The 13,634-nt window shown below is 38.6% G+C and overlaps 1 protein-coding gene across 1 annotated transcript in view; it reads right to left on the bottom strand.

The window, feature by feature from the left end:
* ABTB2 (ankyrin repeat and BTB (POZ) domain containing 2) overlaps positions 1 to 12,950 on the bottom strand; it is a 137,656-nt gene extending 124,706 nt beyond the window's left edge. Inside the window, exons 1-2 of the mRNA XM_010007451.1 lie at positions 12,903 to 12,950; positions 1,126 to 1,212 (exon numbers count right to left, since the gene is read on the bottom strand). Of these exons, the coding sequence (XP_010005753.1) occupies positions 1,126 to 1,212; positions 12,903 to 12,950 (135 nt within the window). The remainder of the gene's footprint in view (positions 1 to 1,125; positions 1,213 to 12,902) is intronic.
* Positions 12,951 to 13,634: the final 684 nt, after the last annotated feature.

Here is a 13,634-nt window from a genome sequence, read left to right on the forward strand (position 1 = left end):
GGGGTCATCCAGTCCAGCCGCTAAGTTAGCACACTGCCAAGCCCACCACTAAACCATGTCCCTCAGCGCCACATCTGTACATCTTTTAATTTAATTCCTCCAGGTGTGGTGACCCCGCTGCTTCCCTGGGCAGCCGGTGCCAGGGCCTGACGACGCTTTCAGTGAAGAATTTTCTTCTAGTATGCAACCTGAACCACCACTGGCACAACTTGGGGCAATATGACTTACTACTTGAGAGAAGAGACCAACCACCCCCCAGCTCCCACCTCCAGGGAGTTGTAGAGAGGGAGAAGGTCTCCCCTCAACCTCCTTTGCTCCAGGCTGAACACCCCCAGTTCCCTCAGCTGCTCCTTTTAAGTTTTCCAAACCCTTCTTGTGCTCCAGCCCCTTCCCCAGCTCCATCCCCTTCTTTGCACACTCTCCAGCACCTCAGTGTCCTTCTTATACTGAGGGGCACACAGCTGAACACAGGATTTGAGGTGCTGAGCACAGGGGGACAATTCCTGCCCTGGTCCTGCTGGCCACACTATTGCTGGTACAAGTCAGGATGCTGGTGGCCTCCTTGGCCACCTGGGCATGCTGCTGGCTCATATTCAACCAGCTATTGACTAATATCCCAAAATATATTAGTTGTAGGTGACAAGGATCTGGCACAGAGACTGAAGGTCGCCAAGCATCCACTTGGTTAACACCCAACCTCATGTCACTCCTCCGTACAGGAACCTGCTGTGACTGCAAGTATCTGTCATTTAGCATATGTCAGACATTGATTTTTCAACAGCTTTCTTCCTTACACACAGTGTTTTCTTTCTTTTCTGTAAAATACATAAAAGTTCTGCTCCTTTCCTCTCTAAAGTTACATTAGATATTTAAAATCTATGGAAGAAAACCTCCATCAGAAATTTCAGCACTCTAACCTAAACCACAACTGCCATGGCTTGCACAAAGCAGCAGTTCTCTCCACCTTTGCCTAGTCAGTATATTTCTTGTGTTCCTCCAGAAGACACACATTTTCTTCGTTCTTCAGACTAAACAGATTTCAATCAAAATGCCAAGTGTCATCTGCTGTTGCCTTCAGTTGCATGAGGCCAAAAGGTTCCACTTAGAAGTAGTCTAAATTTGTACCAGCAGGCTGACCACCATGGCATCCACTTCACAGGCAAGAACAGACACATCAAATGCTTCAATGTCTTCATTTGGTTTAAAAAGTGCCTAGAAAGGTACATTTAAATCTCTAAAAGGTCCGTATTTTACAGTTACACTCATGGAGCAGCATCTATTCTCAGTCTGTGTCACTTTCCCTTCATGCCTGCTTGCCACAGAAGAAGCAAAATGGTTGTATTTGCATACAGTCTGACCTGGAGAGCAGTGCTTTCCTGCTGTAGCTGCTAAGTACTTTGAGCATGGTTGCTGTTGACCAGCTATTAGCATGGCTGGCCAGTCACTGGTCCACAGAATTTTGTGCTATCTGGGATACAAGAGATTTCCTCCTTCAAAAGCAGAATGCTTTTGTATTTGTGAGGGTTCAGAGCAGCCATCTTTAAGCCAGTTATGACTGCTGACCTAAAGGGCATGTTATGTTCATGTGAGGAAATATCTGGTCCTTCACAGTCTTGTTGTACTGCATTATGCACATTGCTTAGTGTCCATAAAATATGTATCAGAACAACTATTAGATTCTAATTAAATACTTGAAAAACTGGTATCTTTTACTTGTGTACTTCTGCTCACAGGAGCAAGCAGTTTCCATATACCAAAAGAAAAATTATTTAACAGAACATTCCAGCTTCTCATTAGTTGACCCTCAAACCTGCTTTTTAAAAACCTTGTATCTCCTTTTATCTTTCTTACATCTCAGCCCATCTATAATTCAGCATTTTCACAGCTTCTTTCCATAATGGCATGAACATGAAGCATAAGTTGTCTAATAAAACCAGACATAATTCTCTCAAAGTTGTTCCAACTTATTTAAAGATCTGAACACCTCAGCACTTTGTTTGTACTCCACCATCAGCTCAGAAATAGAACTATGTAATAAAAATACCTAATACCTCACTCAGTTGACATATTACAGATCAAAGCTAACTCTGCTATTCTGTCATATTTTTCAGGCTGGAGCACTATTTTTAAGACGTGAGAGCCCAAAAAAGACAACATAGCTGACTGTGCACATGGTAAAATAGGTACCTGAATGTAAGACAAGGCATTATTGACTGAAAGAACAGCTTTAAGTCACATACATCCACTGCATTCAATCAATACGCTTCCTTTAAAATACTATCTTTCCACTTTTACATCTGTATTTCATCCTATCTATTAGGTACCAAGGACTAATGTAGACTTCTTAACCTTGATTTTTGGTAGCTTACCATGGTGTCTGTCCCTCATCTCCTTCCATCTCTCCACTGCCTCCTCAAAACAAGGGTACTATGTTAGTTCCTCATCCACATCTCTACGATAATATACAGAAACATCTTTTTTTCCCCCCACTTTTGTCTCCATACTGAACTCTACACAAATGGGAAGCAGACATTAAGAGCCATCTCCATCACCTTTCTTACTAAAAAGCGTTTGTGCTTTGTGATGGCCCTTTGCAAAGCTTTCTCCAAAATTAATCCTCTTTTGTCTACTTAGGGTTAATTTCAATCATAAAAACAGGCATAAATGGCCACTGATGATCACTACATAGTTGGCCAACAGGAACTCACATTATTTGGAAAAAAATTCAGCTGTGCAAGTACTGTATTTCTACAAATCATTTCTATTCTTTCCCTTTATCCTACTTCTCCAATACTCCCACTCTGTTATTCCTACCATTCCAACTGATTTAACAATACAAAAATCAACCAGCTTAACAGCAGCATCTGCTTTCTTACTTCCCTCGTGAAGTGTTTTCTCCTTGTTAAGTCACACTAGTTTCCATTTTTAGAATTTCACATGTAGTATTTCCTTATACAATAACACTGCCTGATAAATCCTTCTCCCCCTTCACTGCAAAGGTTCCATCAGCCTTTTCCAAAAGCAAATCAACCGTGGAACAAAAGCCCTTAAGTATGGAAAGGATATTCCTTACTGAAGATTTAAACCTCAAGCTCCAATATATCCATCACAATAAAACCAAAACTGAGGTAGAAGGAAGTAGACCAGATAAATATGGGTTCTCTACTAGCACTTCTCAATTTCATGGGTGTTACTTATCCATGACAGGACAAGTTTGTTACATGAACTGTGCTTCTCAATGCTAATTCATTATCTCTACAAACCAACTAGAAATAGGCAATTTTGCAACAGATTTCCAAGAACAGCTAATAGAAGGATGAAGTGTGGAAGGAAATAACCAAGTAACTTAATTTATATGAAGAAGAAAATAGTTCATTTTCAGGCCAGATGCATATATTTGTAACAAAACTATAGACCATGTTATGAAAACTAAGGTGCACGTTTGGAAAGCAATTACTATACTGGACTGACACAAAATTGCCAACCCAAACAATCAAGATTACAAGTTATACATCAAAACACTGATAAGAACAACTTTACTTTCCTTGATTCGTTATAAGGCACAATAAGCACTGGGCTTTTTTGTGTATGTTTCAACTGGAGCCATAAGAGACTGCAAATTGTTTTAATACAACAAGAATCAGCTTTCTATAGCCTGATTTTTCTCATAGCAATTTCTTCCTAAAATTAAAGTGTTAAGAAAGTAGAAGGTATCAGAATACTTTCAGGAACATAGGATAAAGGAAGCCTCACCATAAACAAAAACCTGGCACTCTAGAACCCTGCTCTTCCTTCACGATAAGAGCTCAGATCCAAGTGTTCTTCTAGCTCTGATACACTACAGACTTTGACATAGTTTTAAAACTCTATCTTAAAAGTACAACAGAATTAATTAGAAAGCATCACCATTTCCTGATACACAAATAGCAACTAGACAAATAACAAACCTATTTTTAAATAGTCACTTGTTTTAACTTTTTAAGGAAACAACAATCAAAGCAAAAGTTAAACCCCCATAAACTTGACTCCAAATCAACACTTTAAAAAGTAACCAGTCACAAAATCACAGACTGGTTTGGATTGGAAGGGACCTTAAAGATCATCCAGTTCCAACCCCCCTGCATGGGCAGGGACACCTCCCACTAGACCAGGTTGCTCCAAGCCCCATCCAAATAGCTAGAGTAATATGCTGCTTGTTCAAACATTCACATACACACTGCTGAGCAGCACAAACATCCCTTACCATGAGGTTGCATTTTATTCACTTGTAGTAAAGAAGACTGAAGCTTTTCCACCAGGGGAAAAAAAAACAAATCAAGAAACAAAACAAACAAAAAAAACCCCCAAACAAAACAAAAAACTCACCCCAAAACAACAAACCACACACCAAAATAACACAAATATCCTCAGCAGAGCAGTCCAAAAAGCTGTTTGAATGGTGCAGCCAAAGCCCTGTGGTAGTACCTACAGAGCACCTTATACAGGAGTCATTTCCAAGCTTTATTTAGTGCAGCTGGGGGTGTAAGGGGAAATCAGAGATGAAGCATGACTAGAGCAGGTGAATCACATATCAGGTCTAAATTAAATTTAAAAAAACCCCAAAGTTTACTACAGTTAAGAGAGTACATTTTGCATACTTTCAAAGCAACACTGGTGAAGACAGTTTGGTGTGAACGTATCTGGTGTGTTTTCTACAGTAAAGCAAACCCCCCATCCAGCACAGGCCCCAGTTTATTGTCTAACTGGTCTTGAGGGTCCAGTCCAGCAAGTTAGCAAATACTCACTGTTGACCCTACCAACACCAAGTATTTATTACTGGAGGGACCAGCTATATCTTCCCAGCTGAAGAGAGACTTTTTTCTCCAGTATGTAATAAGTCTTTCCCCTTCATTCTGTGCAGAATGATCTTCTCAAAGGTTACAGCACTTAGATTTTGGAACGTGTTAATTGGCGTTTCATAGGTAAATTTAGTCAATAGCACTAATTAAAATTTAAAAAGAGAACACAGAATCTCACGAGTGTAGAATTTCAGAGCAAGCCTTTGTTCTTCAGAATCCTCAGAAACATCCCTTGTGTAAAATTTTTCAGCTAGTTAGAACTCAGGGAAATCTTCTGCAGAAGAAATCTTTCTGAAGAAATCTTTAGGCTTATTGGCAATAAATGGCAATCTTACCTTCTCCCCGTGTCAGTTTTATCTGTCATTTAGCATGGACTAAAACTACATTTTGCTATTAACAATTCCACAAAAATGCTCCTGCCTAGAAAATCCTGCCTACTTTTTCTCCTGTACCAGTAGTCTAATAAATGACATTACCTGTCCTTACAGAACTTGCCCCACCTTAAGATATCAGCTGAAACAGAGTTCCTATTATAAAAAAGACCACTCCTCTTTTTATTTTTCTTTTTTTTTTTTCAGTAAGTTTGCTTAGCACTGAATGATCTTCTCAAAGGTTACAGCACTTAGATTTTGGAACGTGTTAATTGGCGTTTCATAGGTAAATTTAGTCAATAGCACTAATTAAAATTTAAAAAGAGAACACAGAATCTCACGAGTGTAGAATTTCAGAGCAAGCCTTTGTTCTTCAGAATCCTCAGAAACATCCCTTGTGTAAAATTTTTCAGCTAGTTAGAACTCAGGGAAATCTTCTGCAGAAGAAATCTTTCTGAAGAAATCTTTAGGCTTATTGGCAATAAATGGCAATCTTACCTTCTCCCCGTGTCAGTTTTATCTGTCATTTAGCATGGACTAAAACTACATTTTGCTATTAACAATTCCACAAAAATGCTCCTGCCTAGAAAATCCTGCCTACTTTTTCTCCTGTACCAGTAGTCTAATAAATGACATTACCTGTCCTTACAGAACTTGCCCCACCTTAAGATATCAGCTGAAACAGAGTTCCTATTATAAAAAAGACCACTCCTCTTTTTTTTTTTCTTTTTTTTTTTTTTCAGTAAGTTTGCTTAGCACAGGAAATCAGCACAGATCAGCCCTTCTGTTATTTGTAATGATAGACAAGGTACTACTTCTCAAAATTATTCCTAACTGAGGGGAAAAAAAGAGGTCACATCTTATTATGACTACTAGTGACTGTTACGCAAGTGCATTAAAAAAACTTCAATTCATGAAGATTTTATAGGAGAGACTGCTTGACACATTTTTAGATGTGAAAAGCAAAAGAAACATTGAGAATTAATTTAAAAAAAAATCTTTCTACTTTCAAAAGCTGCTTTTTGTAGCAGATATAAATAGAAAGATAAAGAACTTGGAGTGAAATCTCTGTGCACGTGTACATCATATCCTGAGATGAACAACAAAGTGGTCTTCTGCTGGTGCTGTATGGACAGCTTTGGCTGTCCTGTGCTCCTCCAGAAGTCATTCAAAGCAACCAGCTACAAACTGGTCAGCCTAACCTATATCCTTGGGAAGGAGGTGGAACAAATAATCCTGAAAACCATTTGCAAACACATTAAGGACAAAAAAGCTATTTAGAGGAGTCAGCACTGATTTATGAAAGGGAAATGATGCCTGACTAACCTGACAGCCTTCTGTGATGAAATCACAACCATGATGGATGATGAGCAGTTGATATTGTTTATCTTCACTTCAGCAAGGCTTTCAACACTCACTCCCATAACATCCTAATCGGCAAATTGATGAATTATGGCCTAGACAAGGGGTCAGGAAGGTGGACTGACCGGTGGACTGAAAGCTGCCTGAGCTGCTGGGCTTGAAGTGTAGTGACCAGCATCACCAAGTCGAGTTGGAGGGCAATCAGCAAGTCTGCAGGTGACAAAAAAAAATGGGAGGAGAGATTGATACAGCAGGTGTTGCCATTCGGGCAATGCTCAACAGGCTGAAGAAATGGTCGTGGAAGCTTTTGAAGTTCAGCAAAGGGAAGCACCAAGTTCTGCATCTAGGGAGGAATAACCCCACCGGTCACGACACGCTAGGGGCTGACCAGCTGGAAAACAACTTTGCATAAAAAGACCCGAGGGTAGCGGTGGAAAACAAGTTGAACATGAACTAGCAGTACATCCTTGTGGCAAAGGCAGGCAACAGCACCCTGCACTGCGTCAGGAAAAACATGGCCAGCAGGTGGAGGGAGAGGAGCCCTTGTTAGATGTAGCCTCCTTCCTCAGTAGTTGTTTCACATATAATGCGTTTATTCCATGCTTGTTTTCAAAACAGTTTAAAGTCGGAAAAGGAAGGTGGTCTGTGAAATAACCGACGAGATTTCACCTCATTAAAAATGTAATTCTCAACAAATAAACAAAATTTCTGTCCAGGAATTCAGAATGTATAAAGATAAGACATGATATAAAAATACTTGTTACTTCTAAATGCATCAGACAACTGCAAAGTGTTATAGTTGGCCTTATTTGGGAAGATGGATTTAAGTTTGCCCTATGAATAACGCAAATTATTGTAATGACAAAGGGTGGGGAAAACTGTCAGAAGGAGAGAGACTAGCATCTGAAAAATGCAGTAAATTCCTGGATGATAACTGGGTAAAGTATCAGAGTTTCTTGATCACCAGCAGTAAGATCTTACCAGTGAGGGCTGATTGGAGGAATAACATGATACCATCTGGAATCAGATCAAATGAAGGGGATAGAAGAGTATTTTCTTCCTCACGTGACACTATTCAAGGCAAGTGGTGTACTGAAACTCACTGAGGCCTGTTTCCCCACCACTTCTTATTTAATCTCTTACTGTTGATTAAAATTTCAGTGCCTGTATTTTCTTTCTTATGCAAGGATGAAGCAACTAGAACATCCATAAAGTCATTAGGCATTACCAAAGTAGCTCCAAATAATGATGTTGTTCTTCAGCATTTAACAGCTATTCATTTATAACATACAGCTGTAAAGTTATAGCAGGATAAGCTTCCCTAGTCACCTAGATATCTAGGTCTGATATAACAACAGCTCTGACAGATGATTAGCAACTAGGGTAAAATAATTCTTTGGAGGCACTTGCAATAATCTCAGTTATTTGGTCATAATGGGGTTTGTTCCCAGTGAGCACAATGTTTTCTGATCTGCACAGAAAAGATTCCAAGGAGACATACAGAGGCATGGAGATGCATGGATGCCTGTCAGAGTGACTTCTTGCCAGGAAATACATGCATGCTACTGTGTTTAATGCACTCACGTGCTCTCCTTCACATATATTTTCATTTTCTGAAGCTTAAGATGGCCCTGCTCACCACTAGGGACAGATTTCAAGAGTGTCAGGCTGTCTTAAGACTTGATAACAGCATGTTAGGCTGGTGGTGCTGGAAGTGACACCTCCAGTCTAGGCCATCTCCAGGCATCACAGAGCTATGTCCAAGTCTTCTCATGAACCCAGGCCAAAATGCTATAAAGCCTCAACAGTTTTGTGTTCAGAATTATTGGGTTGTGTTTAAGATTACACTGAGCAGTGGCAAGGTTACCTGGCAACCTTCCAAAAAAAGCCATTCTGCTTTAGAAGGAGACAGACAGAGTGCTGCAGTATCACCCCAGTACTCACCTAGAAGGTAGGAAAGTTCAAACGTGTTTGTGGGAAATAACTATAATGAATCCCTACTTCCAGCAACAAAATAATTACTGAAAGAGTGCCAAATGTGTTAGAATAAGGGAGAAAAAACCCACAACAAACCAATATGTTAATTTGCAGATTTCTGTCCTCACTAAGAGCTTCCTATACTTTTACTTTGTGACCCCTGATTTTCTTTTATCTGATTTCTCTGATAAACTCAAGAGATTTTAGCTATTTCCGGTATATACTGAAAAACCTTGCCTACCTGCACATAAACCTAGAGTAAAATCTTACCAATTTTTCAGTTTGAGGTGTACTTCATATGGTTTAAATACCTCACAAACAATATCAGATAATGCTGATTTAGTAAACTAATTGGTTAACTGTTCAAAAATTAGGCTGAATTTTAAAGGAAATTATAACAAAAATGTAAAAGGTATGTGTAAGAAGTGCTATAACTCACTTAGCATGAGAATTAACATTGGCATTTTATGAAAAACAAAACAGAAGACAAAGTTTGTAACACGAGTAGGCCACTGAAACATGAGAATTTGAAATAGAGGTAAAGTCTTTGTTTCTCTCCCAAAGATTCTGTAACAAGAAAATTTCTTTATTCCATATAACATTATAACATCACAGTACCTGTTATTCTAGTATTCATCACCAAATTATACTGCCCATACTAAAAGCTTTAAGAAAACTTCTTCAATGGTAATATTTAATCTCAGTATGTTGGAGGAGTGATTTGTGGTTTGAAACTTAATGCCTGAGTGAACTAATTAATGAAAACTTTCTGCTTTATGGCAGTCAAAAAGTACCTTACGTTATGCACTCTTCCTAATTTTTCAGTGTCCTTGTTCCTAGGTTTTATGTGAATGATCATTATTTTACTATCTCACTACTCTTGTGAAGATAGTGAATGTGTGTACCACCATGTTTTTGTTCTAAAATTCATACTTACAACTCAAAAAGTAAAATTCTGTGAAACGCAGCAGGGAAACAATGACATAATAAGGTTTCAAAACTCATTGTCAGTCAGTACGTGCAAATGTAGGTGAGTTCTTAATTAGTACTATTGGCTGAAGAACCACCTAGTCAACACATAGTCTTCATAAAAGTAATGCTGTTCACCTTCTTATGTACCTCATTTCAGTTATGACACAGGGTTGCTTGTTAATATATAACCCAGGAATATTTTTCCAACAAGGAGGCTGCTGACATGGGCCAAGTTGTCATTGCCCCTCAGGAATAAACATATGATGTAAGCATAGGGTAGATAATGACAACTCCCTTTTTTTTCCACCTACATCACTGGGAAGGCTGACCTGTGACACCTCATCTGTAATGGAAGTATCACTGGTCCTGAAAAAATATAAGAATGGTCTTTATGATTTAGTAAAAATTGAGCTCCTGCCAGGATCATGAAGTACAGGATCCCCCAGCACTCAAGAAAATGATGAATCAGAGATGGATCAGAGGTTGACAAAATAAATGAATTAAATGGTAGGTGAATGTCATAGGAGAAGTCATTAGAACTGGATCACAACAAAAACCTCCTTGTTCAAATGCATTAAAATACAGGAGGATAGACCAAGGTCTATGTCCAATTCTTAGGAGAATAATTTGCATTAACTTTCAAGTACAATGGGGCCTTTTGTCAATAGGATATACTGGTTACAATATCAAACAGAAGGGATATTAGCACAGTATAAAAACAAAAAGAGAGCCCCTCTACCATGCTAATAACAAAGTAGTCAGCACTACAGAAAAATAGCTGTTTTCACTGTTAATCATAGAATGGTTTGAGTTGGAAGGAGCCTTAAAGATCATCCAGTTCAAACCCCCCTGCCATGGGCAGGGACACCTCCCACCAGACCAGGGTGCTCCAAGCCCCATCCAACCTGCCATTCAACATTTCCAGGGATGGGGCATCCACAGCTTCTCTGGGCAACCTGTTCCAGTGTCTCACCACCCTCACAGTGAAGAATTTCTTCCTGATCTCTAACCTAAATCTCTCTTCTTTCAGTTTAAATACACTACCCCATGCACTGCTGGTGAATCCAAAGTACTTGGTGGTCAACAACTGGCCTAATTTACATGGCTGTTATAGAACTCTTTCTGGTAGCTGTAAAAAAGTACCAAACATTTTCAGACTATAAGTATTGAAAGAAAATGAAGGCAGCATTTTCAGTGGAAAACGTGGATTTGTCTGAAAATTGTTTAGAAGTGCACATTATGGATCAAGACCCAACTGTGCTACTCAAACACAGAACAAACAGTGCACTTCACCCAACAAAAATAGGAAATGCACATCAACAAAGCTGGGTAGGAATGCTGGTAGATCACTGGAGATCTGTTTAGAAGGTTTTAACCTGTTTATAAATGTGATGGTCTGATATGACTGGTATTTCTTCTTATCCTGACATCATAAGTTTTTTGGCAATGTAATGGCTTGTAAGCCTCTTGTAAATAACTTGTGAATGGCCAGCCATGGGTGCAAGGGACTATTAGTAGCTAGAAAGAAATACATCAATGTAATTAACCTGGTAGCTTTATGTCAACCTCCAGAAAAAAAACAACAACAAACTCAGCAAACTAATGATATGTTACAGTTTCCAGGTAACTTTCACCATTTCTTGCTTGTCATGAAACAGTGAAGTGCTGTGCTGATATGTCAAAATAACCACTGTCTCTTACAGCAACTTTTAGAAAGCAGTCACACATTCTAAAAACATAGGTCTCCATACATACCAAAACCAGAGACTTTTTAGGAGGTCTATTACTGATCCCAATGTCTAATTAAATGCTGTAGAGACTACCATAGTTAGAGAATTATTTTCCTTTTTTAAATGTATATTAGATGCTTCTGTCATTCCAGCTCCCCTATTTCTGGCAATTCATTTTCTATCAACAGAAAAAAAATTAGGTCTGTTTATTTTCCACGCATCTACCTGTGGTCAAAACAGTCAAGGGCTTGTCCAGGCCTTTTACTCTGCTTCAGCAGAAACCAGAAGTAGTCCCTGGCAATCGTGTAAATCTTAAACAAAATAGTGGTCATCTTTGCAACCTAGAATGATACATAACTAGTCAGTGTGGAAACCTGTTTTTATCAGAGGGACTGGAACAACAGCTCAAATGCTGCTGGGACACCAGACAGCTGGGGCAAAGGGCATCAGCAAGCTGCTGGCCAGATGGCAAGCACTGTGCTGAACCAATTACACCAGGCTAAAAGAGCTATTTTATATCTCTCTGATATGCTACTGACAGTGCTGTATTTCTCTCTGACCCTTGCTTCTTATCCTGGAAATTTTTTTCTAGACTTTCTTTTGTCAAAATTAAGATATGTAAGCAGATGGTAAACAGACTTTTTTTGCTAATATTCCAGCCTTAGATGCTTCCTATTATGATGTAAAATATACTGAGAATGACAGATATTTAAAGTGAAAAAAAAAAAAAAAGGCTAAGACATTCACATCAAAATAAAAACAGATTTTCAAAGGTATTGAAAGCCTACAACTCCTATCAATTCAAACAATACTAATTAGTGTGCTGGCACCCTAGGATTAATTATTCGCTTGGTTGTATTTGTGACCATCTCAAGGGACACACCTCAAGTCTTGCATCTATTGCTCTTAGGCAACAAAAGAGATAGCCACATTTCTTGTTCTATAATAAAGCAGATGTATAAAACTGCATTTATTTCACAATTCATTGAAATGATCTTTTAAAATCTGGGTTATGTTCAGCATCTATTAATAAGCTACTTTAAAGTCAATGAAAATGAATCAGTGACAAGATAGTTTCCATTAAATAAAGTGTATTTGTATTTTCAGGACAAAAAAAAAGTGAAAGAGAAAACACATTAAACTACATGTGGATTATAAACTCAGAAAATACCATCATCTTAATGGGATTCTGGCAGGCAATCTGTGCACTGGGAATTTGCAATAATCACCTCCAGGTGATTCCATGGGAAACTGACCCATCAAGTCAGCACACTAGATAGTTATTATATATGTAAAATGCTCACTGATATTCCAGCATCCAGCTATCACGTGTACCTATTACAACTGTCACATGCAATTTAATAGTCTTTGAGGTATCTCTGCTTGCAGAGTCACATCTTTCATAACTTATTTAAATAGATCAATCCAGCCTTTCTTTTGATGATACCTAAACATTACTTAGGTGCCTAACTTGCCCATGCAGGGTGGTTGGAACTAGATGATCCCTTCCAACTCAAACCATTCTATGATTCTGTGAAAAATCCCACAGGTTTGACAGTTCTGACTTAGTGTCTAGATCATGTATGGAGAATCTCCAGCTACTTGCCTATTAGTTTAAAAGACAGTGACACATTCTTACATATGCAACATACCTTCTTCTTTGTCCTTCTTTTCCCAGTGTCCACATTTGCTGTGGTCATGGCAACTCCATCTTGTTCAATGTCATTCCACTAGTTGGTTTCTTTGCTGTTTTCCCTCATAAGCTTCCTATGATCCCATTATTGTCTCTTCCAGTGGTAACTGTGATACTATATTCATAGAAAAAATACAGAAACGACTGCTGTAAAGAACAATGTGTGATCAGATGACCAAGTTTAACATGGTTTTAGTAACAAACCATGCCTAAATTAATAATTAGTTGTGTTATTCACCTCACATCTTAACTGTCAGTCAAATGCCACTAATTAGGGTTTTCCTTTCAAAATGAGATGCCCAGCTGATAAAGCAGTGTTGATATTGTCGGGCAGATCTGCAATCTCTTTTGTTCACTGCACATTCTGTAGACCTCTAACAAAGTCTCTACCACACACACCTTCCCACTTGCAGCATGGAATCCTACATTTTAATCTGAAATATTACACTGGTATTTTTCAGCACAGCATCAAACTGTTCTTCTGCTTTGAGATCATAGAACATATATAATGGGCAGACAAATTTTGTGCATCCATCCAAGTAGCAGCTTCAGTTTAGTTCATTTCACTGGCATGTTAATGAATTGCATGACTAGTCTCTGTGTATCAGTCCAGAGACATACTGATGCATTCAGCTACAGACATAGATCCAAAATTTTCAAAAGCATATATGTAATTTTTTTCTGGCAATGA

This window comes from Chaetura pelagica, unplaced genomic scaffold, assembly GCF_000747805.2.
Source record: "Chaetura pelagica isolate M959 unplaced genomic scaffold, ChaPel_1.0 scaffold401, whole genome shotgun sequence".
NCBI classification, from domain to species: Eukaryota; Metazoa; Chordata; class Aves; order Apodiformes; family Apodidae; genus Chaetura; species Chaetura pelagica.